This window comes from Ambystoma mexicanum, chromosome 11 (assembly GCF_040938575.1).
Source record: "Ambystoma mexicanum isolate Mex_15411 chromosome 11, UKY_AmexF1_1, whole genome shotgun sequence".
Taxonomy (NCBI): domain Eukaryota; kingdom Metazoa; phylum Chordata; class Amphibia; order Caudata; family Ambystomatidae; genus Ambystoma; species Ambystoma mexicanum.
In genome coordinates, this window is record NC_090934.1 from 1,405,342,077 (window position 1) to 1,405,369,019 (window position 26,943).

Consider the following 26,943-nt stretch of genomic DNA (forward strand, 5'->3'; position numbering starts at 1 on the left):
AACGCAGATTCCACAACACCCGTGGAAAAAAGTGGCAGTGGACTTTTATGGTCCCCTAGAATCGCGGGAGTACCTACTTCTATTTATCGATGAACACTCAAGGTTCCCAATCGTAAAGAGATCCTTGTCCACAGCTTTTGCCCAAATAGCAGCCATTTTCGGCGAAGTCGTGAGTGAATGGGGAATACCAGAAGTCATCAAGTCAGACAACGGCCCACCGCTCTGCGGGCATGACTTTGCAACATTCGCCAAGCACCTAGGCTTCAAACGCCAGAAGATAACACCTCACTGGCCACAAGCCAATGGGATGGCCCAGAGATTTATGTCATCCTTCAAAAAGGCGCTACAGAGAGCCCGACTAGAAAACGTCGACTCACACCAGGCTCTATTCAGGATGCTTCGAGACTATCGTAACACACCACACGAAGCCACAAACAGGACCCTTGCAGAACTCATGGTAAAATATCAAGTTCTCACATGGATCATACGACATCCAGCAAACAAGCCAGAAACAGATCCTATAATCCTAAAGAGAGACGCAGAGTGGAAAGAACGAACCTGCACACAGGCAGATGAAAGAAGAGGAGCACGCCCAAAATAATTTCAAGTGGGAGATGAAGTGTTAGTACAGCAGACAGCAGTCAAGAAGACTGATTCTCGATTTGACCCACAACCCCTACAAGTCACAGCAGTAAAAGGAACCATGGTGATGGCTGAAAATGAAGAGAGAGAAATTACCTGGAATAGCTCACAGTTCAAACTAACAGCGACAAAGGAAAGTGAGAGACTTCAGCCCTTAGATCCAGAACCCATTCCACAAGATCCTCGAGACACCCTATGGACGCCTCCAAGATTCTCGCCTCGCCCAGGAGTAAAGAGAACCGAGAGGCCAGAAGAGGACCCAGGATAAACCGCCAGCAGCCGGCCCCAAAGAGATGTGAAGAAACCAGCACGCCTGGTTGAAGAATGTTGATAATGTTGTAAGGACATTTCGTCCGGGGGTGATGTTACTGTGTGAGTGTCTCCTTAGAGACCAACCCCGGGTCACATGAGCAGCGTCACGTGACGAGGGACGTAAGGGGGAGGGAACGTTTACTTTCACTTTATGTTGTGCACCTGAATAAACAAGATGTACGCACAACCTCGGCGTGTCTGTCCTCATTTTTGAGCCCATCCGGGCCTAACATGTGGAAGCTCAAGAAAGGGTCCAACTCAGGGAGAGGAACTGAGCTGCGCGGTCCTCACGTACCGGGCGGCGCAAGACCTCATTTGCCGGATGCTTTCAGCCGCGTGTCCAGAGTGGTGGAAGAGAAGGGCTGTCGGACGACTGGGACATGTTCACCGTCCCATAGGGAAGGTGGAAACGGTAACGTGTTGGAACGCTGCAGTTCCACGTCAACCCTTAGACTTTGTAGTTCCACATAAGCATGTGTGGAGTACCAACGCCACGTTAAAGGCATTAGGGACACTTCGCCAGGAAGTAGTGTTCTTCTCGGGGCCAACACAGGAGGAGTCCGAGATTTTCATTGCGGCGGTAGAACCCGGGACCATGGGGGCCGGTAACAGGAACGGAGCGTTTTAGAATAAAGAGGTGGTTCTGTGCTTCGTGAGTGAGCCGCTTTGAGGTAAAAGATAAGAAAGGTGGCGTGTCCCTGTTGCAAGTGGTGGATAGTTCCCACTGTTTTGACTGCAAGACGAGCTAACAGTGTTGCATTTGCACGGCAGGGGAGTTTTCAAGTTTGCAGTGTTCTCATGGATGTTCCGAGATCATGTGTAATTTAAGTGAACTGGTCCCTGATCCATGGGGTTTTTACGTGCTGCTGAGAAGGCTCACTATTTCTGAAGTATAACTAGGTGGAGTAGTGTAGGGGTAGGCCGGTTTAGTTTTGATGTTAGTATTATATGTTGTGGCCACAGGGTTAGTGATCTTTTCTGTTGGGGTTGGTCACAGGTAAATGCTTGTTCTGGGGCCTGCTGGACAAAGTGGTGAATGTTTATGTTGTGGTCCCTGGGTACCCGGTCAGAGTACATTTCTGTTCCTATTGTATGATGAGCAACTGTTTTTCTTTTCAGGTGGGCAGCGTGGACATGTGGGAGCAGGGCTGTTTCCTTGTTTCTGATTATTTCATTGACATTTTCTGCTGCAGGTGTTTTTGTTTTATGGGGGACTGGACATTCGGTGGACGAGTGGGTGCGGGGAACGGATTATGGTTGGCTGCTTTACATGATACACCTTTTAACCTATTTAATGCATCTGGTTTTGCCATTTGTTTGTTTTTGGCCTTTTCTGTGTGTTTTGTCCACCTGTTGGCGTGTGTGAATGGTTTAGGGTGCATTGCAGAATGCCGGGTTGATTCTGTAGGTTGGTGTCGGCTGTTGGTTACAGCTGTGGTTTATTTGTCACTGCTGGTTACAGTGTGTGGTATTACAGGATGGCAGGTGGTCCTGTATGGTGTGTGATGAGTTTCTGGTGACACTGTTGGTTACAGTGCATGGTAGCAGAGTTGGTGAGGGTTTGTGACACTGTTGGTTATAGTGCCTGGTGTATTGCAGGATGCTGGGGGAGTCTTGTACGTGGTGTCGATGAGTTTGTGACACTGTTGGTTACAGTGCGTGGTGTATTGCAGGGTGCTGAGTGAGTCTTGTATGATGTTGTTGATGAGTTTGTGTCACTGTTGGTTAGAGTGCGTGGTGTATTGCAGGATGCTGGGTGGGTCCTGCAAGGAGATGTTGGTGAGTTTGTGACACTTGGTTACAGTGTGTGGTGTTGTTTCTGGTTGTGCAGAATGCTGGGTGGGTTCTGTATGTTTGGGTGGCTGTTGTTTACAGCCATTTGGTGCTGTTGACTGTTCATTACAGTATGTGGTCAGTTTTGCCTAGCTGTTGGTACTGCGGTTGTGCCCAGGTTTGCAGAATAGCCTGGTGGATTCTGTGCAGGGTGAATTTGTGTGTGGTGTGGTGTTTAATTGAATGCCGGGTGGGTTTTGTGTGTTTGGTTATTCACTGTTTTTACAATGCTTGGTGCGTTACAAAACGCCGGGTGGGTTCGGTAGGTTTGTGATGGCTGCTGTAGGTTGTGTGGCTGTTGGTTACAGCTGCTGGTGCCACTGTTGGTTGCAGTGTTGCGATGACCTACCTTGGTGGTGGAGTACATGTGGGGTGTGTAAGGAGGGAGTGGAGTTGGTGTTTTAATTCCAATTGGTGTTGGAATTGTTTTGGGATGTTTTTCCGGTTGGGAATTGGAGTTGGGTTTTCATTCGGTGTTGGATTTATTTTCATTTGAGTTGGTGTCGGTTTGGAGTTTCCGTACCAGTAACAGTTTTCCAGTTTGCATATTTTCTCATCAAGGCATGTTCCAGTTTTCTCTTTGCTGGAGCGTGTTTGCATGAGGCGTCCAGACCATGCAATCTCTTCATGTTTTCACCTATGCAGGTGTGACCATATGGTGGTGTTACTGCCTCGTGGTCAGGGTCTATTGCCGTGGGTTTTTTCCTAGTTCCTGTTGTTGCGCAGGGGTGGAGTGGATTGGAAGGACTCCGCTGTGTCTGTCGTTGGGCACGCGTGCGTTGGGAGTTACGTGAGGGCATTTATTGGTCTGCGTTCTGGCCAAACCTAGGTTATGTGAGAGTTGGTTGTGTGAGTGGTGGATGCTTCCCTCTTGTGATTGTCAGGGAGGGACAAGTGTTGTCATTGGCATTGGTGTGTGTGAGGCGCAATGGCGTGATGTCATGTGGAATGCTGGCGTGTGCTGGGTGACCAGATTCTATAGTTCTGAGAGTGACAGTTATAGGATACTAGCTGGCAAGGATGGATGCTCCAGTTCTGTGTCCATCCATCGTACCTGTGTTCGCCGTCAGGGAATAAACTCACCAGTAAACTTACCTTCTGACTCCAGTCTGGTGTGTGAGCAGGCGAACTCCATTACTTCACACAAGTGCTGCGCTTAATGCCATGGTATTACCACTTATAACATTGTAATAATATTTATTACCCAACTTGATGTCAATTAATTAGCGAGGTATCAGTGAATTACTGTACGGATGTAAGGATGAAGGGTTATGTCAGCTCTGGTGGGAGCCAAACCAGAGGAGCTATCTTTTAGCTATCATTACCAGCAAAGTATGTTGTACGGGATCTGCTTATGCTGCGGTAAAATAGGTTTATTTTTACAAAGTGAAGGCAGTGCACAATAGCAGTTTGCGCATGCGCCGCTAATTGTGGAATAAGACACATGTGACGACAAGGTCATTGCGTTGGAGCAGACCTGCTAACGAAGGGGTGGTTTACTTTGGAAACTGGAGGTCAGCGTTTTAGAGTGACTACCTCTTTTGACCAAATCGTGTGATCTTGGGAAAATAACTCTGTCTTTAGTTCCCTGGCATGACAAAACCGGCTGCTGCTGTAAAGAGGACCCCCGCCAATATCAAGCTGGGCATTTACTGCATCCTGCAGTTCCAGGGCCTGCAGAGTGGGGTCTTTGAGGGTCATTCCAAAGGGGCCAACCCACCCGGCTTCATTTTCTTCCCTGTGCATGTAACCAGCTGAGGTGTTGGGGCTGCAGATGAAGTCATAATAAATGCCCCCCCTTTCCCCTTCTTGTGTCCATTAGAGAATTGGCTGTGACGGCATCATTGGCTCGGCCGCCCGGGAGGACCGCTGTGGCATCTGCAATGGAGACGGCAGGACCTGCAAAGTGGTGAAGGGAGACTTCAATCACACCAAGGGGACGGGTGAGTAGCCGTTCCTGCACACACCTCTGCAACTGCAGAGCGTTGGGGCTCAATGCCAGCTGGGCTAAGACTTGCCAGCTTGGTAACCATGCCAGCTTTTCCCTTTCGTAGGTTTAGTGTCGTGCTGCATGAAAGGAATTGTTTTATTGGCAGATAAGAAAATCGCCAAAAACTAAAGGATAAACATTACTGAACTGGAAAATGTGGGCTTTGATGTGGATTTCCTGCCTGATAAGGCTCTGAATATTGACATGGCTATGTTGATGTAAAGGGTGTATTATGTTTCAGCTCTGGATGTTCAATGGTGCTCCCAATTAGGAAGCAGACTCTTCAGGCCTCTATGAGCTAGACTCTTGCTCTGTGTAACTGGTAGCAATCGGAACCCTGAAATGTACCCTGTGAACCCCTTCATGTCTCTGTAATTGGTAGGGTGAGCTCCGTTCTCTCTCACATAATGTTGTTCTCTTGTGGTCTTAAATGTTGGATTAAATTGTCTAGTGTTTCTTTTCCAATGATACAGTGACCCAATGTCTCGCTGAAATGAATACTGTGGCCCTTGGTGTCTTTGAACTAGACTCAGTTGCTTCATATCACCCTTAAACGGGTACATGTACATTGTACCCCCACATCTCCATAATAACATTACTTGCTTCCAAAATAGATAATTTGCACATAGTCCAAAATCCATTTTCCGCACTGGTGCTGTCACGTGATGCTGAACCACTGAAAGCCCAACATGGAAGAGTCAATGGACGTGTGGCCTTCTAGTCCTATGTCAATGCTGTTCCTTCCTAGCCTCTGCCTGTCTGATCATAATACCTCTGTTCAAGCATTGTGCATCGGGGTACCTTCTGAGATGTGGGTGGTTCCTGGAGCTCTTGGAAATGTGGTTTCAGCTTCCAGTCCACAGCTGGCTTCTGCTCGAGCTGTGCAGCGGTTTCTTGCTGGTCGTTGCGATGAATAGCATGGGTTCCAGCTTCTGGTCCGCAGCTGGATTCCTGCTCGAGCCGTGCAGCGGTTTCCTGCTGGTCGCTGGTCCTAGATGCTGTGAAGCCGAGCATGGGTTCCAGCTTCTGGTCCCGCGGCGGGCTTCCTGCTCGAGCTGTGCAGCGGTTTCCTGCTGGTCGCTGCTCTGGATGCTTTGAAGCTAAGCATGGGTTCAGGCTTCTGAGGCCGCAGCTGGCTTCCTGCTCGAGCCGTGCAGCGGTTTCCTGCTGGTTGCTGCTCCTAGATGCTGTGAAGCCGAGCATGGGTTCCAGCTTCTGGTCCCGTGCCTGGCTCCTCCTCGAGCTGTGCAGTGGTTTCCTGCTGGTCCCTGCTTCTGGATGCTTTGAAGCCAAGCATGGGTACCAGCTTCTGAGGCCGCAGCTGGCTTCCTGCTCGAGCTGTGGAGCTGTTTCCTGCTGGTCGCTGCTCCTGGATGCTGTGAAGCCTAGTATGGGTTCCAGCATCTCGTCCGCAGCTGGCTTCCTGCTCGAGCTGTGCAGCGCTTTCCTGCTGGTCGCTGCTCCTAGATGCTGTGAAGCCGAGCATGGGTTCCAGCCTCTGGTCGGCAGCTGGCTTCCTGCTCGAGCTGTGCATCAGTTTCCTGCTGGTCGCTGCCCCTGGATGCTGTGAAGCCTAGCATGGGTTCCAGTTTCTCGTCCGCAGCTGGCTTCCTGCTCGAGCTGTGCAGCGGTTTCCTGCTGGTCGCTGCTCCTGGATGCTGTGAAGCCTAGTATGGGTTCCAGCATCTCGTCCGCAGCTGGCTTCCTGCTCGAGCTGTGCAGCGCTTTCCTGCTGGTCGCTGCTCCTAGATGCTGTGAAGCCGAGCATGGGTTCCAGCCTCTGGTCGGCAGCTGGCTTCCTGCTCGAGCTGTGCATCAGTTTCCTGCTGGTCGCTGCCCCTGGATGCTGTGAAGCCTAGCATGGGTTCCAGTTTCTCGTCCGCAGCTGGCTTCCTGCTCGAGCTGTGCAGCGGTTTCCTGCTGGTCGCTGCTCCTGGATGCTGTGAAGCCTAGTATGGGTTCCAGCATCTCGTCCGCAGCTGGCTTCCTGCTCGAGCTGTGCAGCGCTTTCCTGCTGGTCGCTGCTCCTAGATGCTGTGAAGCCGAGCATGGGTTCCAGCCTCTGGTCGGCAGCTGGCTTCCTGCTCGAGCTGTGCATCAGTTTCCTGCTGGTCGCTGCCCCTGGATGCTGTGAAGCCTAGCATGGGTTCCAGTTTCTCGTCCGCAGCTGGCTTCCTGCTCGAGCTGTGCAGTGGTTTCCTGCTGGTCCCTGCTTCTGGATGCTTTGAAGCCAAGCATGGGTTCCAGCTTCTGAGGCCGCAGCTGGCTTCCTGCTCGAGTTGTGGAGCGGTTTCCTGCTGGTCGCTGCTCCTGGATGCTGTGAAGCCTAGTATGGGTTCCAGCATCTCGTCCGCAGCTGGCTTCCTGCTCGAGCTGTGCAGCGCTTTCCTGCTGGTCGCTGCTCCTAGATGCTGTGAAGCCGAGCATGGGTTCCAGCCTCTGGTCGGCAGCTGGCTTCCTGCTCGAGCTGTGCATCAGTTTCCTGCTGGTCGCTGCCCCTGGATGCTGTGAAGCCTAGCATGGGTTCCAGTTTCTCGTCCGCAGCTGGCTTCCTGCTCGAGCTGTGCAGCGGTTTCCTGCTGGTCGCTGCTCCTGGATGCTGTGAAGCCTAGTATGGGTTCCAGCATCTCGTCCGCAGCTGGCTTCCTGCTCGAGCTGTGCAGCGCTTTCCTGCTGGTCGCTGCTCCTAGATGCTGTGAAGCCGAGCATGGGTTCCAGCCTCTGGTCGGCAGCTGGCTTCCTGCTCGAGCTGTGCATCAGTTTCCTGCTGGTCGCTGCCCCTGGATGCTGTGAAGCCTAGCATGGGTTCCAGTTTCTCGTCCGCAGCTGGCTTCCTGCTCGAGCTGTGCAGCGGTTTCCTGCTGGTCGCTGATCCTGGATGCTGTGAAGCCTAGCACGGGTTCCAGCTTCTGGTCCGCAGCACCACGGCTGGCTTCCTAATCGAGCTGTGTAGCGGTTTCCTGCTGGTTGCTGCTCCTGGGTGCTGTGAAGCCTAGCATGGGTTCCAGCTTCTGGTCCTCAACTGGCTTCCTGCTCGAGCTGTGCAGCGGTTTCCTGCTGGTCGCTGCTCCTGGGTGCTACGAAGCCTAGCATGGGTTCCAGCTTCTGAGGCCGCAGTTGGCTTCCTGCTCGAGCTGTGCAGCGGTTTCCTGCTGGTACTGCTCCTGAGTGCTGTGAAGCCAAGCATGGGTTCCAGCTTCTGGTCCGCAGCTGGCTTCCTGCTCGAGCTGTGCAGCAGTTTCCTGCTGTGCTGATCGCTGCTCCTGGGTGCTGTGAAGCCTAGCATGGGTTCCAGCTTCTGGTCTGCAGCTGACTTCCTGCTCGAGCTGTGCAGCAGTTTCCTGCTGGTCGCTGCTCCTGGGTGCTCTGAAGCCTAGCATCAGTTCCAGCTTCTGGTCCGCAGATGGCTTCCTGCTCGAGCTGTGCAGAGGTTTCCTGCTGGTCGCTGCTCCTGGGTGCTGTGAAGCCTAGCATGGGTTCCAGCTTCTGGTCTGCAGATGGCTTCCTGCTCGAGCTGTGCAGCCGTTTCTTGCTGGTCGCTGCGACACCTAGCATGGGTTCCAGCTTCTGGTTCGCAGCTGGCTTCCTGCTCGAGCTGTGCAGCCGTTTCCTGCTGATCGCTGCTCCTGGATGTTGTGAAGCCTAGCACGGGTTCCAGCTTCTGGTCCACAGTGCCACGGCTGGCTTCCCACTCGAGCTGTGTAGCGGTTTCCTGCTGGTCCCTGCTCCTGGGTGCTGTGAAGCCTAGCATGGGTTCCAGCTTCTGGTCCACAGCTGGCTTCCTGCTCGAGCTGTGCAATGGTTACTTGCTGGTTGCTGCGACACCTAGCATGGGTTCCAGCTTCTGGTTCGCAGCTGTCTTCCTGCTCGAGCTGTGCAGCGGTTTCTTGCTGGTCACTGCGACACCTAGCATGGATTCCAGCGTCTGGGGCCGCAGCTGGCTTACTGCTCGAGCTGTGCAGCGATTTTCTGCTGGTTGCTGCTCCTGGTTGCTGTGAAGCCTAGCATGGGTTCCATCTTCTGGTTCGCAATTGGCTTCCTGCTCAAGCTGTGCAGCGGTTTCCTGCTCGTTGCTGCTCCTGGATGCTGTGAAGCCGAGCATGGGTTCCAGCTTCTGGTCTGCTCCCGGCTTCCTGCACGAGCTGTGCAGCGGTTTCCTGCTATTCGCTGCATCTGGATGCTGTGAAGCCTAGCATGGGTTCCAGCTTCTGGTCCGCTCCTGGCTTCCTGCGCGAGCTGTCAGCAGTTTCCTGCTGGTGCACTGCTCCTGGATGCTGTGAAGCCTAGCATGGGTTCCAGCTTCTGGTCCGCTGTAGGCTTCCTGCGTGAGCTGTGCAGCTGTTTCCTGCGGGTGCACTTCTCTTGGATGCTGTGAAGCCTAGCATGGGTTCCAGCTTCTGGTCCGCTCCCTGCGTGAGCTGTGCAGCAGTTTCCTGCTGGTGCACTGCTCCTGGATACTGTGAAACCTAGCATGGGTTCCAGCTTCTGGTCCGCTCCCGGCTTCCTGCGTGAGCTGTGCAGCGGTTTCCTGCTGGTGCACTGCTCCTGGATACTGTGAAACCTAGCATGGGTTCCAGCTTCTGGTCCGCTCCCGGCTTCCTGCGTGAGCTGTGCAGCGGTTTCCTGCTGGTGCACTGCCCTTGGATGCTGTGAAGCCTAGCATGGGTTCCAGCTTCTGGTCCGCTCCCGGCTTCCTGCGTGAGCTGTGCAGCGGTTTCCTGCTAGTGCACTGCTCTTGGATGCTGTGAAGCCTAGCATGGGTTCCAGCTTCTGGTCCGCTCTAGGCTTCCTGCACAAGCTGTGCAGCGGTTTCCTGCTGGTGCACTGCTCCTGGATACTGTGAAACCTAGCATGGGTTCAATTTGTAGACATCGCCTGTGCAACTCATTGGCAGAAATGAGACCGAAGCAGAGACAGGAATGGGCCTGCTGCACTTTATGCCACTAGAAGACCGAGAACCAGGCACTTGAGAACAATATTGCATCTGTAGCATGTATATAAATTGCACTTTAGTGTTTCACGAACATCTTCAAGTGCAACTTGGTTTAGTCTAGGAAGGGCAACTCTTAGGAACCTGGGTGGGGGGAGGACTTGGTGGAAGAAGCCCCTGTATCATTTAGTATTGAAGGATCAATATGTACAGCTCCCAATGTGACTACCTGGAGGCTCACTAATTGTCAGAACCTGGGCTTAAACCGTGCAATGGCATGAAATTCCGTGAATGAGCTGCAGGAGTATTCAAGTACCCGCTGCCATTATGTTGCAAATGCTTTCATGCTTTGTATGCAAACATCCTGCTGCAAATTCCGTACCTCACCTTTATGCAACCATGCAAGAGAAGCACAGCAACTTTGTTGGGGGCCATGGTTTGGATTTAAAAAAAAAAACATTAAATTGAGGTTTCATAACAGGCAGGAGACTAGCCTCTAAGTGCAGGACCAGGATTCGAACCTGGGAGGCTCTGCATTGTCTTGCTTCCAAGACAGACGCACTGCCTCTGAGCTATACATCACGCCTCAACAATGGACTTTGTGCTATTGTCTTTAATTCAGGTTCGGATCCTAGGGCTACATTGAAAACTGCAGGCTCCAAAGCCGCCTCAAATTCCTAATGCATACTCAGGATATATATGTCCCTGGTTGTGGCCCATGCATTCCACCACGAGGGGTCTCTTAATACATTACTGAGCGCTTATTTTCCTGGCTTTAACTTCTTGGAACTGAGAGGGCATGGCATGAGGGGTTGGATACATGTGCCGGCCCCATTGCTTACTCCCATAACTTGCAGCTGATTCAGGGAGGGCAATCTATTTAACAATATAATAAAAGGCCAGATGTATGTTTGTCCAATGCAGTAGCTTCGCCTGTTGTCACCACTAGAGGGAGCTGTTGTCTTAGGATACAGAGAGACAATGCCAATTTGCATAGCTGTGTCTGTTATCACCGCGAGAGGGAGCTGTTGCCTTAGGATGTCTAGAGGTCCTACTGTGTCAATGAAAACCTGCACTTTGGCCCATGTGCACTGGCTCTCACACTTGTGGATATATAAAATACTAGTTGATGATCAAGACTATGGTGCATAGGAATGACAATGCCTCCGTCTCTCTGTCTGAAGCATGTGTCCATGTGCAACCTGTTCATGAGGTAAGGGCGCCTTTGCAGAGATTGGGTGTGGGTAATGATGCAAGTTTGCTACGTAGCCCTCCATTTGTGTAGGGCCGCTAAATGGTCTGAGACAAGCTTTCTGCAGATCTTCGTCCCCAAATGGAAGTGAGCATGAAACCGGAAATCCTGTGCCATTCCCACCCAGGGAGAACAGGAGGAAAATTCGGTGGAGCAGACCATAGATATGCATGCCAACCATGCTTCTATATCGAGGAGACAATTGCGAAGACACTCCAGGTCGCTTCAAAGAGATCCTGAGATGCAAGTGTGTATCATCAGCGTACTGATGCTGGATACTCTGTGTTTCTCTATTAAGAAGGACAATGGTTCTATATATAGATTAGAAAAACATGAGTGATATGATTGAGCTTTAGGGAATCCATAAAAGGGTCTGTAAAAGAGTTGGAACAAGTTTGGCCTATAATCTGCACTCTTGAACTCAAAAAGGACCGTGCAAGAGCTACACCTTTAATCCCCTTTTGGCGGGATAAGTTCTTCAATAGAGCCTCATGATCATTTGTACGGTACACACTCATCAGTCTTCAAGAAGTGCAGAACACGCATGTTGGCTAAAAGGATGCATAAACATCAGGCCAGCTCTCCAAGCGCTCCTCTGGCTCACGATCAAATGGAGGATTCATTTAAAACCCGTGAGCATAGGCCACCAGCCTTCCATAAAAGGACAACAGTTTACCACAAGGAAATTCATCAGGTGCAAACCATAGAGAGTGCTTCAGTCCAGGGATGTGGGCCTAGTAGTGATGTCTACCTTTCATCGGAAGCCCCGCAGAGAATCTCCCTCCCCTTCCTCTCATCCAAGCTCTGGAATGTTATACTCAGAGGGCTACACACACAGAAGGGCCTCCTGATCTTCAGAAAATCCCTGAAAACTTGGAATTTCAAATGACACCAGTGTAAAAACCTCCACCAACCAACGGCCACTTGTAGCATCTACCGAATACATGCTCCTCTTTTTAGTTATGAAAATAAGCCATGAACCTATTCACTATGCCAAGGGGCCTCTCTGGGGTGGTTGAGATCTCTTCAAATGCACAGAGTAGAAAGGACGGCACAGAAGGTTTTCCTGGTCATCTGGAGAAGCAGGGATTCTTCATAGCATCACAGTGAAGCCGATGCAGAACATTGGCTTTTCCTTGAGTGGCAGTCCTTTCCGGAATGTGGGTACAGATTTCCAGCAGTGGACAAGGTGAGTGGGTAAAGGGGTCTGCTTTTAGAGTGACAGGGAATGACACATCACAGAATCACTTGAAAGAACACCCTTGCATTCCGGAAGGGTCGCTCACGCAAAAGAATGAATCTACTCTCTCCCAGATAAGTCAGAACTGGCTTCAGGGTGACTACAGCCCCCTGTCCTGGGATACAGGCAACCAGTGGCCTAAGATGGCCGCCACTTCCTCTTACACAGAGAGAGAGAGAAGGGATAGTCATGTGCGGCCGCCCTTTGGTCTTCGAGGCAAACTAAGACAACCTCAATTTTGGTGTACGGAGGAGGGGTTAAAAAGGTCCCAGTCCGGTAAAATGGATTCCACCCTGAGGCACCATTTTAAACAGGCGAAAAAGCCGCCGCAGGCTTAGCCACATGACTAGCAAAGAGAGCGAAATATTCTCTTGGACACCATGGGGTGCCTTTGGGGTACCCCTGTCTTTGAAGCTACAAGGACTTTTAAGGCCATGTACACAAAAACAGATCTGCACCCTCTGAGGCTAAGGATTAAACCCCCTTGGAGCAAATCAAAATCCAAAACCCAGAAAAGCCAGTAAAGAGTACAGGGGGCCAGAGGTGTAGCCAGTATTGTCTAACAAGCGGGGCCTGAAGCTAATGTAGTTTGGCCCACCACAGTGCCATTAACATCTGTCAATGCCCACACAGCGCATTTACAGATTTTGGGTGGGCATTGCCTGCTCAGGCCCCACCCTGTCTACTCCGCTGCAGGGGCTTCCACATGTGGAAACAAAATGGTCTTTCTGCCTAAGAGCCTTACTCAAACTGCAGCAGACCAACTATCCTGAAACCAACAGTTCCCCCTCACCAAACCACTCTCCCTCCTTTTTCTAGCCAACACCCATCTTCACTTCCTTCCACCTAACACTACTCGTGCAATCAACTCGCACTCCAAGCAACAAGCTAGCTGTAGACACATCAGGCTAACGGAGCAACACCACTGGTCACCTCTCTAAGCCTTTCACACTGTTCGACACAGGCGGCTAGCTAGTTCCTTGCACCAATGATGACTATTGTGCCCTCCCTTCTTGAGAGAAACACCCACCCACGGTGTCTCAGCCAACATCGTACTGACCTTCGGGTCGCTGTTACTTCCGGGCTTCACGCATCATGACCACAGGACTGGCGTCTGCCTTCCCCTCTGCCCCAATAACAATCCCCCCCGCCCTCTTCTCCTACGCAGCCACACCCAGTGAGACTGTCAAAATGGCAGAAATGGGCTATTCAAGGCCACTTCCTATTACATTACAGAAGAAATAGATAAAGGTATGTTTAATCCGAGAAATTAGAATACTAATTAAATATGATATACACAGAAAATGAAGGAACTGCAGGGGTTGCAACCTGGAATCAAGCATGGAGGGCCATCCTGCAGAGATGCAATTGCTGTCAGAGTTCTATTTCTTCTTGGAGACTGTCTCGGTGGCCTCAGACCGGTGGAGGAATTCAGCAGTGGGCATTTCTGTGCCTGGAGATCACCGTCTTCCTGCCAATAACCCATGGGGCCATGGATGATCTGCTGAATAAACAAAGTGCATCTTCAAAAGATGAATATGGCATGTCAAGCATCAATGGCAGGTTTGCCTCTGAATCTATGCACCCAGTCAGAGCCCAGAGATCTTGGCATTACTTTGGAAACTGCTGTTTTCGTTGGCGGTATTGAGGGATGCTTGCGCAGGCTGCTGATTGGACCTCACTGCCCATTACTGGAAAACAGGGGTTACTGGCCAAATACTTCCACCAGTGAAAACAAGATGCCCCAACTATTGCCTCTGAGAGATGCACTCAGGCAGATATAGCCATGGTAAATGCCAAGGTTCCTTTGCCACCTAAGCCACCGTACAAGAGCGGGTCTATAGCACAGGAGGGCAGCTCCACCTACCTGAGCTTCTACTCCTAGCCCCTCCATGCTACCATGCTACCATGGCGGTGTTCTTTCCTGGTAGCGTTTCACCTCATGAAGTTGGGTTTTAAAGTCATGTCTCTCCTAATGGGGTCACTGCCCAAGTGAGACTTGCTGAGTGATGGCTCTCAGCCTGGTCACCCAGACATCCAACAGGTAGGTCTTTGGCGTTTGACTGAACAGGGGTGTGTGTGCCAGAAGCAGGGCATACACCTCAATGCCGACTAATCTGTCCTCATATGGAGGTACAGTGCAGTGTCCAATCCAGGATACAAGCCTGCGGGAACATTTCTAGATGCCCCATGGAAGACTTCTTTCCAGAAACGCCACATCCACAGTGAAGGTGCAGAAAGGGCTTGCGGTACCCTTGTCTGGAATCTCAGCCAAGGCTCTTGATTCATCGAACTAATATATAAGTAAGACAGAGCTGTAAAATACACAGGCACACTACACAGATAGGTCCGATAAAAATCCAGAACCTATTAAAGTCAAACAATTCACAAGTTTAATCTATATTTATACTGCTTAAAATAAGCATTAAATCATTGAATCAACAAAACAAGTCACAGAAGAATACATTTAAAACATCACATAAAACATAGGAAACTGTGGTTAACAATCGATGGTATGTTCGCAAAACATTTGTAGATACAGTTCACAAAAGTAAGACACTGTATCAATTTCTTCTTATTGTCTGATAATATTAAACAGCTTTGCTCCCTGTCCATGTCCAGGAAGGTGTCTCAACATGTTTCTGTTCTTATAGAGTCAATCAGAGAACATTCATCAGGAGATTTGCTAAGGTCAACGGTAATCCCAAATAGTCGTATCCAATGCGAAGACAAAAAGGAGTGAATACGTGCAACCTATGGGTTAAAACAAGGGGAGAGGCAAATGGTCAGCTCTAAGAGTAGCTATTTAATTTGTCATAATCACTATTATGTGAGTAAAAGGGCCAAAAAAAGAAGATTATTTTACCTTTATTGGCGCTCATAGGGGGGTCGCAACCTTAAGAATTAGGGTTGTGGTCGGCTGTCGTGTAGCTCATGACCTGTAATCAACACATGAAAAACTCTTCTAATTGCTTTTCAGAGAGTAAGAAAACACATAGCGCTCAACAACGCTATAGTCACAATAAACCGAAGTTTGATAGAAAGACAGAAGTATGACTAGGAGGGGCAGCGGGCTCACCTTTATGTCATGCATTAATTAATCTGAACATCGATGGCCCAGATACTTGTCGTTTATCGGTGGAGTTTAATCCAAAAAATGTTTTGGTTAAACAATCTTGAGGTTGATAAGGTGTAAATAGGAATGTAACATTCAACCCTGTAAAGAATAGAAAAATAATAATAATCAGGGCTCTTGCTTAGGAGCTAGTAGTCAGACTTAGTTTTCAAATAGCTGGAGATTGGGAGGAGAACACCGTGGAAAGAAGAACCTGAGAGTTTTGAGCTAGGCGCTCAGGTTTAAATCGCTTTATGTCAAATGGATCGGTGACAACACCTCAACGGTAGAGTGCTCGTATCCACCATGCATTAGTCCACACTACTTTAAAGCGATGGCTCCTAATGTATAGAAAAGAAAGATAGTCAGGGGGTAAAGGTGAAAAAGGTATACCTCATCACCGATTCCTATACCTCTATATGGAGAAGGAGACAGCAGTGAGGGGCACCTTCACCTCAGTTTCAACAAAACCACAGGTTGTGCATATGTAAAAGGCCTTTTTAGGGGTAGCCAGACGACACTTATGTAACTCAGTTAGGTAAAAATATTACGTTACAGGACAGTTTAGTTACAACGTCCGTATCTAATTGCCAGAAAAAAAGTCCCTGTAGAGTATCTAAACAGGAGGGACAGCGAACGTTAGTTATATGACTTTTAACGAATAACAGATCGTACAAAGCATCTACCAACTTTCACGAGGGTGACTTACCGACGTGTCTAGGTATTAACGACCACGTAGTGTGGCAGTAACCGATTTGATGCAGGAACGCAGTAATGTGTGTCTCGCTACAGAGAGCCGAGAAAGTTAGCATATATTTGTAGCCATGGTAACCAGGCATGCATGCCTTAAAAGTGAAGAAGGAAAGAAAAAACGCTGCCGCTGTGCTAGTCGAGCGTGTCGGCCATCTTAGAGTGCAAAGTCCACTCTAACTCTAAATGGATTGGATTTGGGAAACACACTATCATTTACATATAGTGTATTAAAACATTGTCAGTTGAAGTTCTAAAGAGGATGATTTAATAATGACTCTGGGTTATTGATCATTGGTAATGTGTTAAAACAAAATACTTGTCCTGTACCGCTAATTAGGATGGATGGATAATGTAAAAATGGTTTGTCATGAAACGCGCAAAGTTTCTAAACTCGCAATAGCGTCCGTATATGGTAGATACTAGACCAGTATCTTAAAGTCCCAGATAATAAAAGTCAACGGTTCGATGGTTGAGAGAAGGAAGACCAGGATAATCTGGCTCATCCTACATAGAGCGATGTAAAAGATTAGTACGAATCTCGTGTCAGTTCACTTGTCTCAGTGATGTGCATTTGATTACATTTTTAAAAAATGAAATATTTAAAAACAAATCAAAAAACCTCAGGGACCTATAATCAGTGGTTAGTATCTTTGAATACATATTTGAAAAGTGGCAACAGACTTGAATTTGTCAACCAGTTAATATTATGAGTCAAGAAAACCTTTTTCTGTGTGACGCTAGTGCCTATACAGAGAGTCGTCACTAACAGAAATTCACAATATTACTACAAATAGCAGGAATGATGTATAATTTCAGAGTGTATCTTTTGTAGAAAGTGGTTATCCTCATAATCCAAAATATTAATTTTTGATCTTGGATAGGGTAAAACATCTGGGTTAGACTGTACATTCATAGCGTCCATATATAACTCACATATTCATATTTTGTCCTAGCATTGATATCATAGGTAATATGACAGAACGAGTAGAGAATGCAAAAAAAGGGGAAGGTAACATAGTAGGAGAGGATACATAGAAAAGGGAATTGCATGCAGTCTATTACATAGATATCTTATTCTCGTAGGTTCTGGAGATTGGTACCTATAGAATAACAGTTTTTTAATCTATTTCAATGTCTAATTTTATGCCATTCAACAGACTCGATCAGACCTCTTTTGTCACTCTGCAATTTGTAGATCATTTCTTGCTCTTTCCTTAATAGTCTGTTTTCTAATGTTTGTGGGTTACCTTCTTTGAGTGTCAAAAGTACTGTCCAGGTAAAGTCTTCATATCCATGGTTGACCTGAGTGAAGTGTCGAACCAATGGAGCATTTTCAGTTTTGTTCTTTAGACAACAACGGTGCTCCATGATCTGTGTTTTTACTTTCCGAATAGTTTTACCTATATATACAAGTCCACATTTGCATCTTATTTCGTATACTACATGGTCAGTATTACAATTTGTGAGGTTTCTTTGTGTCCATGGTTTGGCTAGGCCTATGTCTACCTCTTTGCTTTTTTAGGTTAGTTTACATACCCCGCATGCACCACAGGAGTAATGTCCATTTGCTGGGTGGAAGCCCCATAGCGTGGTTAGATTTGTTGTCCCAGTTGTTGTGGTTTTAATTTACTACTGCTTATTCTGCTGCCTATTGTCATGCTTCTTTTATAGGCAAACATAGGGAGGGGCAGTGGTGTAGTTGAGGTAGCAGGGTATACTGAAATATTGTCCAGAGGAAGTTTTTTAATTTTTCAAGGTATCAAAATATATTTACTGAGATACATCATTTTCCACAATGAATTAATCATCAAAGTTGAGGTAGCAAACACTTTCCAGTGTGTCTTAATTATGTTTTTGATTTTCAGACTCTGATCTGTGAAGGTATTAACACATACAAATCTCTCATCCTTTGGTTTCTTAGGTTTCTCTTCCAATAGTGCCTCTCTATTATTATTAAATGCACATTTGGCAGCTTGTTTCACCAGTTTTTTTGGGTAACTTCTTTGTCTCAATTTTTTGCTTAAAGTAGCTGCTTCAGTTTCATAGATGTTTAAACTGAATGTTTAATGGCAACTATTACCAGCAAGTAGAGGGTACTGCGATGGGTGCCATCATGGCACCTAGTGTGGCTAATTTATATGTAGAAACTTTTGAAAAGGCTCATATATACAGTGGCCAAAATCCCTTTCAACTTAACATTAAGAAATGGAACCATTACATTGATGACATTTAGGTGATATGGGGAGGTTTGAGTGAAAGTGCCAATGATTTTTTCAAATGGCTTTACAATCTTAATCCACACCTACAATTCACCATGACCATCAACAATGAAACTATCAACTTTCTCGACCTCACTCTTTTTCATACGAATGGACTCCTAAAAGTGAGACCATATCGTAAGCCGGCAGAGAAGATTTCCTTACTACAATACACCAGCCACCATGTGAAACATCTGAGGGATAATTTACGCTTTGGACAATTCCTCCGCTTAAAAAGGAACAGCTCTGATAAAAATATCTATGAAACTGAAGCAGCTACTTTAAGCAAAAAATTGAGACAAAGAAGTTACCCAAAAAAACTGGTGAAACAAACTGCCAAACGTGGATTTAATAATAATAGAGAGGCACTATTGGAAGAGAAACCTAAGAAACCAAAGGATGAGAGAATTGTATGTGTTAATACCTTCACAGATCACAGTCTGAAAATCAAAACATAATTAAGAAACACTGGAAAGTGTTTGCTACCACAACTACACCACTACCTCTCCCTATGTTTGCCTATAAAAGAAGCATGACAATAGGCAACAGAATAAGCAGTAGTAAATTAAAACCCACAACAACTGGGACAACAAATCTAACCACGCTATGGGGCTTCCCCCCAGCAAATGGCCATTACCCCTGTGGGGCATGCAGGGTATGTAAACTAACCAAAAAAAAGCAAAGAGGTAAACATAGGCCTAGCCAAACCATGGACACAAAGAAACCTCACAAATTGTAATACTGACCATGTAGTATACCTAATAAGATGCAAATGTGGACTTGTATATCTAGGTAAAATTATTCGGAAAGTAAAAACACGGATCATGGAGCACCGTAGTTGTCTAAAGAACAAAACTGAAAATGCTCCATTGGTTCGACACTTCACTCAGGTCAACCATGGATATGAAGACTTTACCTGGACAGTACTTTTGACACTCAAAGAAGGTAACCCACAAACATTAGAAAACAGACTATTAAGGAAAGAGCAAGAAATGATCTACAAATTGCAGAGTGACAAAAGAGGTCTGAACGAGTCTATTGAATGGCATAAAATTAGACATTGAAATAGATTAAAAAACGGTTATTCTATAGGTACCAATCTCCAGAACCTACGAGAATAAGAGATCTATTTAATAGACTACGTGCAATTCCCTTTTCTATGAATCCTCTCCTACTATGTTACCTTCCCCTTTTTTTGCATTCTCTACTCGTTCTGTCATATTACCTATGATATCAATGCTAGGACAAAATATGAATATGTGAGTTATATATGGACGCTATGAATGTACAGTCTAACCCAGATGTTTTACCCTATCCAAGATCAAAAATCAATATTTTGGATTGTGAGGATAACCACTTTCTACAAAAGATACACTCTGAAATTATACATCATTCCTGCTATTTGTAATAATATTGTGAATTTCTGTTAGTGGCGACTCTCTGTATAGGCACTAGCGTCACACAGAAAAAGGTTTTCTTGACTCATAATATTAACTGCTTGACAAATTCAAGTCTGTTGCCACTTTTCAAATATGTATTCAAAGATACTAACCACTGATTATAGGTCCCTGAGGTTTTTGTTTTTTTTTTTTAAATATTGCATTTTAAAAAAATGTTATTAAATGCACATCACTGAGACAAGTGAACTGACGCGAGATTCGTGCTAATCTTTTACATCGCTCTATGTAGGATGAGCCAGATTATCCGGGTCTTCCTTCTCTCAACCATCGAACCGATGATTTATATTATCTGGGAATTAAGATACTGGTCTAGTATCTACCTTATACAGACGCTATTGCGAGTTTAGAAACTTTGCGCGTTTCATGACAAACCATTTTTACATTATCCATCCATCCTAATTAGCGGTACAGGACAAGTATTTTGTTTTAACACATTACCAGTGATCAATAACCCAGAGTCATTATTAAGTCATCCTCTTTAGAACTTCAATTGACAATGTTTTAATACACTATATATAAATGATAGTGTGTTTTCCCAGATCCAATCCATTTAGAGTTAGAGCGGACATTGCACTCTAAGATGGCCGACACACTCGACTAGCACAGCGGCAGCGATTTTTCTTTCCTTCTTCACTTTTAAGGCATGCGTGCCTGGTTACCATGGCTACAAATATACACTAACTTGCTCGGCTCACTGTAGCGAGACACACATTACTGCGTTCCTGCATCGAATCGGTTACTGTCACACTACGTGGTCGTTAATACCTAGACACGTAGTGTAAGTCACCCTCGTGAAAGTTGGTAGATGCTTTGTACGATCTATTATTCGTTATAAGTCATATAACTAACGTTTGCCGTCCCTCCTGTTCAGATACACTACAGATCCGGACGCTGTAACTAAACAGTCCTGTAGCGTAATATTTTTACCTAATTGAGTTAGGTAAGTGCCGTCTGGCTACCCCTAAAAAGGCCTTTTACATATACACAACCTGTGGTTTTGTTGAAACTGAGGTGAAGGTGCCCCTCACTGCTGTCTCCTTCGCCATATAGAGGTAAAGGAATTGGGATGAGGTATACCTTTTTCATCTTTATCCTCTGACTATCTTTCTTTTCTATACATTAGGAGCCATTGCTTTAAAGATAGCGTGGACTAATGCATGTTGGATACAAGCACTCTACCGTTGAGGTGTTGTCACTGATCCCTTTGGCATATAGCGATTTAAAACTGAGCGCCTAGCTCAAAACGAAGTTCTTCTTTCCACGGCGTTCTCCTCCCAATCTCCAGCTATTTGAAAACTAAGTCTGACTACTAGCTCCTAAGCAAGAACCCTGATTATTATTATTTTTCTATTATTTACAGGGTTGAATGTTACATTCCTATCTACACCTTATCAACCCCAAGATTGTTTAACCAAAAACATTTTTGGATTAAACTCCACCCATAAACGACAAGGATCTGGGCCATCGATGTTCAGATTAATTAATGCATGACATAAAGGTGAGCCCGCTGCCCCTCCAAGTCATACTTCTGTCTTTCTATCAAACTTCGGTTTATTGGAACTGTTAAGACGGATTTCTGAACTCTGTCCTGGAGGCGCAGAGGTTCAGAAGGCCAACCTAATTACTTGGAACAGGGTAACCTCTGGACAAGCCAGACCAATCAGGGTAGCGATCGCGACGGTCAAGACTAGGTCTCAAGAGGGGTGAGGGTGACTGAAAGCCCGCAATGAGCACACAAAGCAAGGACACTTACAAATTACTACAAACAGGTGTTATATTAAAAATATATACATATTTATTCCAAGGCCTTTGTAACAATGACCGTAGCGAGAAATCACACTAAAACTCTAGTAAACCAACACATACCAAACCAATACAATATATATACAAATACAAACGAGTCTAAAGAGTTAGACGCACGAAATGTGTAGTCCACCTAGAATGGGTGGAAAACAGGCAGTGCGAAATAATAATTAGACCCAGTCTGCCTTCAGAGGCACCTAACTAACAGGAAGTCCAAGCCATACGAAGAGTGGAGCCATGTGTTCAAAAGTACTTGCACACGCTGGTGCCAACGGGCAAAAAGGGGAGTCTCTTCGAGGGAATCAGGCAGCTCAGTTCGGTGAACAAATGAAGATGAACAGAGCTCCGCGACTCAAGCGCAGCCTCCACTGTGGGCAGAAGCAGAGCGCGAGTTCGGAAAGGCGTGCTGTTTGACACAGCGGGGAAAAGCTATGGGCTCCTGCAGGAGGGCGACCAGTTCCTAGCTATGCTACTCACCGGTCCCCGATGCAAGCAGACCCAGGCCTCTCCACGTCAGTTTCAGTGCTGGCAGGTTCAGGGGAGCAGGGGACGTCTCGTCGTCATGTAGATTCTGCAGCAGCAGAGTTGAGTTGAGGGCGTCCCAAACGCAGTGAACCCGCACAGTTTGTTACCACAGCAGGGCAACGGAGCGGCCGTGTGTATCTCAGCCAAATGTACACTACTCACTTCAGACCTGGGAATGCCAAGTGTACGAATCGTGTGAGAGTGACAAGGACTCGAAATACAACACAACCTGGCGGCGGTTACAGAGCAAGACTTCTGGGTAGGCTGGTCAGTCTGCTGGATGGCCCAGAGACACTTCCGAAGGCTTACGTGCAGGGGATGGTGAAGATGCCGAGAATAGTTGTTCCCACTATTCCAAGGGTCGAAGTACCAGTACAGGCCTTCTCGTTCGATCCGAGGTAGAAAGGGTTTCACAAAGCGACAGCAGTGCAGAGGAGCAGTTCTTCAGCGGGTCACCAGCGATTCCTTGGTTCAGCCTCGTGGTTGCAGTATACTTGGCTCCTGTATCCCTTTGTTCGTGAGAACTCAGGAGATCAACATGGTAGTGGCGTTTCCAGCCCCCTCTTATCCACGGTTCCCTTCGCGCCAAAACGGAGGGGACCCAATGGGAGATCCGCTCATCAAACACTCACACCATACGTGGACCTATCACGGACCACGGTGGTCCCAGGCATTCATACCACACTAGACTCTCTGGCACCCAGGATGTGTATTGGGACCAGACATCCCTGCCCACATCCTGGAGGCACACACAAGGCCTGTAGAAGCCCGCGAAAGCATCTGTGTTTCGCGGGAAAGTACATGCCCAAATAAGGAAGGCCCCGGGTCGGCTCGACCTGGGGAAGGTGAAGGGGGCAAGACGGTCAGTGGACAGGACAAAAGAGCCTCGTGGCCTGGCCATTTCGGGAGCCAGGCCACCATTTTGGGCTAAGCGCGAGAAACGCGCTTAAAATGCCAAAAGGAGCTCAAAAACACAAGAAACGATCGCTGCCACCATTCCCGTCCGTGATTCACTTGCACCGATCATTACAATCCAAGCAGAGTATCTAGGGCCTGTAGAAGACTAGAGACCCAAGAGAGCAGTAACTTAGCTTACAGTGCCCTCTTGTATCATGTTGCACAAAAGCTGCAACATGATAAAGAAACTACGGAAAACAGCATTTCCCGGTACTGACTGTCTTAAGGGCATGTCAGTTTCCCCATAAGAATGTAGCGAAAGCCCAGAGGAGTGCGGCAGAAGGCTGCACTTCTCTGGCAAAGTCTAGATCATGGTGAAAACAACAGCAAAAAGTTTAGGGGTTCCCACATGGAAGAAAAATTACCCACAATTACGAAATCTTTCCTAACAGTGACTATAGCGTTGTTAAGCGCTATGTGTTTTCTTGCTCTCTGAAAAGCAATTAGAAGAGTTTTCCATGTATTGATTACAGGTCATGAGCTACACGACAGCCGACCACAACCCTAATTCTTAAGGTTGCGAGCCCCCTATGAGTGCCAATAAAGGTAAAATAATCTTCTTTTTTTGGCCCTTTTACTCACATAATAGTGATTATGACAAATTAAATAGCTACTATTAGAGCTGACCATTTGCCTCTACCCTTCTTTTAACCCATAGGTTGCACGTATTCACTCCTTTTTGTCTTCACATTGGATATGACTATTTGGGATTACCGTTGACCTTAGCAAATCTCCTGATGAATGTTCTCTGATTGATTCTATAAGAACAGAAACATGTTGAGACACCTTCCTGGACATGGACAGGGAGAAAAGCTGTTTAATATTTCAGACAATAAGAAGAAATGGATACAGTGTCTGACTTTTGTGAACTGTATCTACAAATGTTTTGTGAACATACCATCGATTGTTAACCACGGTTTCCTATGTTTATGTGATGTTTTAAATGTATTCTTCTGTGACTTGTTTTGTTGATTTAATGATTTAATGCTTATTTTAACCAGTATAAATATAGATTAAACTTGTGAATTGTTTGACTTTAATAGGTTCTGGATTTTTGTCCCACCTATCTGTGTAGTGCGCCTGTGTATTTTACAGCTCTGTCTTACTCATATATTGGCTCTTGCTCTCTCCCGGGTATAGACAGAGTAGAGGCCATTTCCACTTATTAGTGGGAGGGCACCTACCGGGATTCCTCTTGAATACTGTTTTTCTTGATTCATCGACCCAGCACAGTATGCCCAATGTGTCCTGCTGTATTGAGCAGCAGTTTCTGTACTCAACTCTCTGCAAGCACACAGCCTCCATCCACCTTGCAATGTGATCCTGAATTCACATGGTGCAGCCTTTATGCCCATAGCATCCAGGTAAGTGGAGATGATTGCCTTGATTTCCATTTCAGTCACTGACCTCTCTCTCTCTCCCTAAGGGTCCTGTGCAGACAAGAGATACACATGATGTTCACAAAAAAGGATGTGTCTTTTCGTGGACTTCTCTATGGTGGTCGCTGAAGATAGGAGACATCTTCCTAAAGGTGGCAAAGCCGTATTCACCCGAGCATCTTAAATGCACAATAAAGGCCTCCATGCATTGCCAGTCCCATCTCCTATGCCCCTCCATCTGCCATCAGCAACAGCCTAGAGCATCATTAGTACCCAACTCTGCCTCGGCTTCTACTCTGATTGCTCGCATGCATATTTAAAAGGCCTGAGCTCTTGGCAGAAGCCTATCCCATGCATTCTCCCTATTTCCCACGTGCTGACCGACCTCTGTTCCGCTTTTTTCTTCCCTGTAAGTGCAGCCTCTGTAACTGAAAACGATTCCTTGCCCCTCTGTTTCTGTGCACAAAAGCATTCTCTCGGGTCTGCCCACTGCCCGATCACGCTCCCTGGTAACTTTGAGATCACGCTCCCTGGTAACTTTGAGATCACGCTCCCTGGTAACTTTGAGATCACGCTCCCTGGTAATTTTAAGATCATGCTCCCTGGTAACCTTTAGATCACACTCCCTGGTAACTTTGAGATCACACTCCCTAGTAACTTTGAGATCAAGCTCCCTGGTAACTTTGAGATCACGCTCCCTGGTAACTTTGAGATAACGCTCCCTGGTAACTTCGAAATCACGCTCCCTGGTAACTTCGAAATCACGCTCCCTGGTAACTTCAAGATCACGCTGCCTGCTAACTTTGAGATCACGCTCCCTGCTAACTTTGAGATCACGCTCCCTGGTAACTTTGTGATTACGCTCCCTGGAAACTTTGAGTTCACTGCATACCCCAACAGCCTTTGCTCCATCAGGATTTTCCCAACTTAAATTCTCCGCTTTGCACTTGGTGATCTTTGGTGTTCATTGCTCCCTCTCTGACTTCTAGTCCCAAATCCGAATAACACTCTGGGAAGCATTTACGACAGCGGTACTCGGCTGAAAATAAGTCTTGGGAGGAGAGCTCAGGGTCAACGTGCTCGTCTTGAAAGCAGGACGACACGGAGCAACACCGATTCGATCCCCGGGTCCGTGCTTGATACCCAGAGGTTTCTAAGCACTGACCCGTGGATCGAACCAGTGTTTCTCCATGTCGTCCTGCTTTCAAGGCAAGTATGTTGCCCCTGAGCTCTCCTCCCAAGACTTATTTTCAGCACGTTATAAATAACCTATCATATCATCATACACAAAACTCTGATTTGTTAAATGCAATCTCTAAGAATGAACGTCTTTACGCGTAAGAGGTAAGTGTGAGTGCTTCCTTCCATCTTCCCCTATAGAGTTTCAGTAGTTGTATGTCTGGGTCTTGCAAAGGGGGTTGACGTTCCTACTGTTTCACGTCTCCTCTGGTTGCCTTGTGGTTGTTGGGGATCTTTGAGAAGACATGTTGAAGCCTGACACGCTGACCCTCAGTAAGAGCTACAGGTGAGGGCCTGGCCTTCCATTGGCTGCCGTAGCCCGGCTGTTTTGAAGACCAGTCTCCTGGAATGTTAAACCAAACCACTGCTCACCTGAAGTTCCATCAGCTTTCATGTACACTTGTTTGTGGGAATGAATGCTGCGATTTGAGAATCGACGGCCGAGTGCAAGAGAACACTAACCCTGTGAAAACCTCTTTATGTTCTCCAGTGATCAGTAGCCACTGCAAGAAGGTTTCCACCTGCGTGATGTCCAAGGCCAAGGCGGTCCCTAAGTGTTTCTCCTGTAAGATGCCTCATTGCTGTGTGATGTTTACAGGGGTAGTCTTTGGTGTGGGGTTTTGGTTTTTTCTTGGGCTTCTGCCTGGATGGTCTGGGGGTGTGGTTCCTTCAGAAGAAAAGCCATGGACTACTGGTAGGAATGTGTATGCTCTGCCGGGCGAGGAACCCCAACGCTGCGATCAGTCTGTGGGAGAACATTATCTTTCAGGGGTGTCCCTTCTCTGGTCCGCAAGCACTGGAGAGCTGAGTGTGGCCTCCAAAACGAATCATTGATTTGCTATATGTAGCTGGGGGCGGAGCCAAGACACCTTTGCAGGAAGTGTGTAGAGGGCCTAAGGAAGCCAGCGGCACAATAGTACACAATAAAGAAACAATATAGCAAGGCCCAGATATCCCAATTAAAAAAGTTTAACTGCCATTTAAATCAAAAAGGCAAAAATAAAGGGCCAAAAACCCAACTGGCATATAGTAACCACCCTGTTTCCAATAAAAAACGTACCCTTTCAAAGGTACTAACAGGGGTTCAGAGTTGGACTAGATAACTTTTGGAGAAGTCAGTTAAACAACTTACTAGTACTTTAAGACCGGGTGTTACCCACAATCATTTGCAATTTATTTTTTTGATAGGATATGATAGGTTATTTATAACGTGCTTAATATGCAGAGATTTGTAAGCGTGGACCCGGGGTTCGAA

The 26,943-nt window shown here is 47.0% G+C and overlaps 1 protein-coding gene across 3 annotated transcripts in view; it reads left to right on the forward strand.

Annotated features, from left to right (window-relative positions):
• The window catches only part of ADAMTS17 (ADAM metallopeptidase with thrombospondin type 1 motif 17), a 1,111,828-nt gene that overhangs the window by 814,343 nt on the left and 270,542 nt on the right, over positions 1–26,943 (forward strand). For 2 of the 3 annotated variants that reach the window (XM_069625036.1, XM_069625035.1), the window contains exon 15: positions 4,610–4,730. In XM_069625036.1, coding sequence (XP_069481137.1) covers positions 4,610–4,730 — 121 coding nt within the window. Of the gene's footprint in view, positions 1–4,609; positions 4,731–26,178; positions 26,254–26,943 lie in introns of all 3 variants that reach the window. The other variant, XM_069625034.1, reaches the window with a different exon arrangement.